Below are 3,629 nucleotides of genomic sequence, written 5' to 3'. Positions count from 1 at the left end.
AAGTAGAGGGGGATCCACCTTGGCAGAAATAGGGTCACTTTGTAGTTAAAGGGATATGAGCAGCTGCGCCCTGGTGTGGTGTGTTAGCGTCTGGCGTCCAAGTGAAGAAGTTGACAATACATGTACCGTATCCTCCCAGCAGATAGGATAAAAGCTAGGAGGCAGGCTAACAGCAAGCGGTTTAGCTGCCGCTATCCACGCTAAGCTTCCTATAGAAGGCGGTGGATGGGAGGGAGGAAATTTAATGCTAACCATAAGTCAATTTGCTAGCCCTTGCCACCTAACTTGGTGCTGACGTACCACATCCGACCCCTGCTTTCTGCCAGCACACTATCCCTTCTTAGCAGCCGCTATACCCTTTGCCGGTAGCCCGCCTCATAGCCTTTATCCTATCTGCTGAGAGGATATGGTAGGGATACTCAGCTGTATATTATTTAGGGACCCAAACGTGGGGGTATATGGGTGTAACAACATTCAAACCTGGCCAACTATAACTCTCGTGAATCCGGATAGGGTTTTTATCCCTCGTCTAGAGAACTGATAAGGATCCATCCAGGTGTCCACTGGGAGCCCGGCACCCGCACTCAGGTGACAAAACAATGTGCCGGTTTTCAAGAACCTATGGCACTACCTTTCAGATACCTTTACAATAGACAAAAACGCCCCTTTTCTTGTATATAATACTGTTAACTTCAAAAACTTTACGTGTATCTATGAATACAACTTTTTTGATATATTGAAACCTGTATTCCCTGTTACAATACTCGTAGTAGTGGTAGTGGTGGTAGTAACAGTAGTAGGAAACCGGCACATTCTTTTGTCACCCAAGTGACCTGGCACGGTGCAGATACGGGAGGGGAAATTACGTCACATATAAGATGTTCATTGCTGCCAATAAACGGCGTCGTTTTTGTTACAAAACCTGTGTGTGACAAGTCATATTAAGCCGTTCTTCTGACGTGAACGTAGCAGGTTTGTTTCCCGTTGATGCACTAGCCTACCCAGCACCATAGCATAGTACTATGTACCACAGGCACATATGTGACAAGGCAACAGAGATGTTTCCAAGTTTGAATAGGCTATCCATGTGTTTCTTCCGCCAGCTGAAGGACAAGCGGAACTGTGACCCAAGGTACAAGCTCAGATTCAGTACTTACTATCAATTATACAGCAGAGCTACGTTTCAGGACATGCTTCAACCGTTTTCTTTTGTCCAGGTTTATTTCTTAAGTCACTCAATTTGCCTCTCTGTTAACTGAGACTCGTCATATTAGGCTGTTCCTCGAGGATAATGTTGTATGCAGCCTTGGCAGTCCAATTTGCTTAAGTCTAGTCACATATCAAAAAGCCGAACTGCATTGAAACGGGCTTACAATGTACTTTCTACGACTAGTGGAGCCCCGCATAATCTTGTCCTAGGCTGTTTGACCACGACTGCCTCCCGTTGAATGCAAAAGGGCTTTTTGCACGTCCTTAGCTTGCCAACCATGCAGAATAACCCCTAAAAGCGCGATGACTACAACCTTAAGTGCGGCTGGGCTGACGTGAACAGCCTATTCTCCATATCTAAACCCAGAAGATAGGAATAAACCGGCAGCTATCTGCCAATAAATGTTAACATAAGACCCGATAATCTCGGGCAGTTGGCGTCAGTAGTGTAAGATCATAAGAAAACTCGCTTTAGACACGCTTGTGATACCAAAGTCGGTCGTTTTTTTCTTTTCCTTCTTTTTTGGATGACCATCCAATCTCCGTGTTGTGTCATCAGCTGCCCACGATGGATGCCGCTGAGCGCCGCAGACTCCAGAACAGAGATGCTCAGCGTAGATTCCGCAGTAAGCCCGCCGCAGCCTTCCTCTATCCTCCAGGTCGCAGTGGTCCGTGATCTGACAAAGGAAATGAAAAGACAAGCAGACGGCATCCGAGGGTACAGTTGTTTTCCAGCGATCAGTACACGGCGACATTGACCGTATTGCTTGTTGACACAATTCATAATACAGGAACAAAGGCACAGAAGAAAGCCCCATGGAACTCTGACAGGCAGGAGGAGCTAGTCGATTCATCTAGCAGGGATGTCCGTGGACAGAGCAGCATCAACAGCGACTCAAGGTCGCCATATTGTTTGCCACAATTCTATTTTGATCATGACTCCACGCCAGCAGACGACTCGGGCAATCTTCAGGATCTAACTGCGGCTATGTCGCTTTCACTACCGTGAAGCTCCCCACACTTGTACGTCGGCTATGTTTAAGGTCATTGGTCTAATAATTTTGACAGATTGGATCTTCATGTTAGAGGCCTTGACATGTGGCCGTCTACTGGTCATTTAGATTGTGCAGCGCAATGGCCCAATGCATTCTCTGTGGATAAAGACGCTGCCCCAGGCGACCTGAGATGGCATGTCAGTAGAGCTCCACGGTCCGCCCGCTCGGTAGGCGAACGCCATGTCTGACGGTGCTTCGCAGGAAATCGGGCATTTGGCACAATTGCAACAGCCCAGCGATTCCCAAAGTCCCCCCATACCAGTAGGATCCAACAAAGCACAATAACCCACTCGCAATAATAGCTGACAACGAACGCCCCAGCAACAGCCGCCAACCTCCCTGCCGGCATACGGAACGACTCCCGAGACACCCAAACGCCATAATCCGCCTCACAACATTACCAGTGTTGGCCAGGCATCGGAGAATAGCGACTACAACGCCAATGATGCCGATCCGCAGGCCTTCCAGACTGTGCTTCATATCGCGGCCATTGCTGGCCACAATGCAATGGTTGACATGCTCCTCGTAAACGGAAGACTAGATGTGGATGTGCGGAACAGTGAAGGCAACACGGCACTGCACGTTGCCGTATCAAATCAACAGCTAGTTACCGTGCTACGTCTCCTGAGTCACGGCGCCGATCCCAATGCTGAGAACGCAGCTGGCTGGACACCACTACACACTGCAGTTCAGATGGGATCTGTGGACGCTGTTGGGGCACTTGTAGCGCATGGGGGGAATGTGAGAAAGAAAGCACCGATGAGGAACGTGGACCTAATAGAGTAAATGAGTATTAGTAACTCACAGGTTTCGGCTAGGATGTTGCGAGCGCATAGTCAGTTCCACCCCAAAGCCAAATCATCATTTTGGGATCGAGAGGAGCTATATATACGGTCACGTGGGTGACGAGGAGATGATTCCGTTGCAGTAATTCTGCTAAAAGAAGAACGTAGGCTATGTATCTACGGACTAGTAGCTCAGCTAAGGTATCAAATGAATTAAGCACTAGAGTCTGCAGTTCGCTCCTCTACTGTAAAATGGGTTGTTAAAATGGTAGGGAATTACGCGCGTATATTAATAATATGTATGTGTCTATGAGCGGATCGGACAAGCAAACCGATTAACTAATGGTGACCATATTAGTATATTCTTCTTTACAACACGCGTCTAACCACTAGAAACAATAATATTATTAAACAACAAAGCCCAATTAGTCCTAGTAGTCTAAGCTATTAAAGGACTTAAAAAAACTAGTATTTATACTATATTATAGGTCTATTTAGTAGTTAACGCAATAATAAGTTAATAACTATCTAAATCCTAACAAGCCTTTAGAAAACCCTCTGGTTTACGTTATTTTAATCT

At 46.7% G+C, this 3,629-nt stretch overlaps 1 protein-coding gene across 1 annotated transcript; it reads left to right on the top strand.

Moving 5' to 3' along the window:
• Positions 1-2,399: 2,399 nt before the first annotated feature.
• GLRG_11990 (uncharacterized protein) lies at positions 2,400-3,050 on the top strand (the record flags this gene model as incomplete). Its single annotated transcript, XM_008102672.1, has 2 exons — positions 2,400-2,431; positions 2,669-3,050. 2 exons carry the CDS (start codon positions 2,400-2,402, stop codon positions 3,048-3,050), a joined length of 414 nt encoding a protein of 137 aa, XP_008100863.1.
• Between the last annotated feature and the right edge of the window lie 579 nt (positions 3,051-3,629).

This window comes from Colletotrichum graminicola (assembly GCF_000149035.1).
Source record: "Colletotrichum graminicola M1.001 genomic scaffold supercont1.291, whole genome shotgun sequence".
NCBI classification, from domain to species: Eukaryota; Fungi; Ascomycota; class Sordariomycetes; order Glomerellales; family Glomerellaceae; genus Colletotrichum; species Colletotrichum graminicola.
The sequence above is the reverse complement of the archived record's forward strand: the minus strand, read 5'-3'. Positions and strand labels throughout refer to the sequence as shown.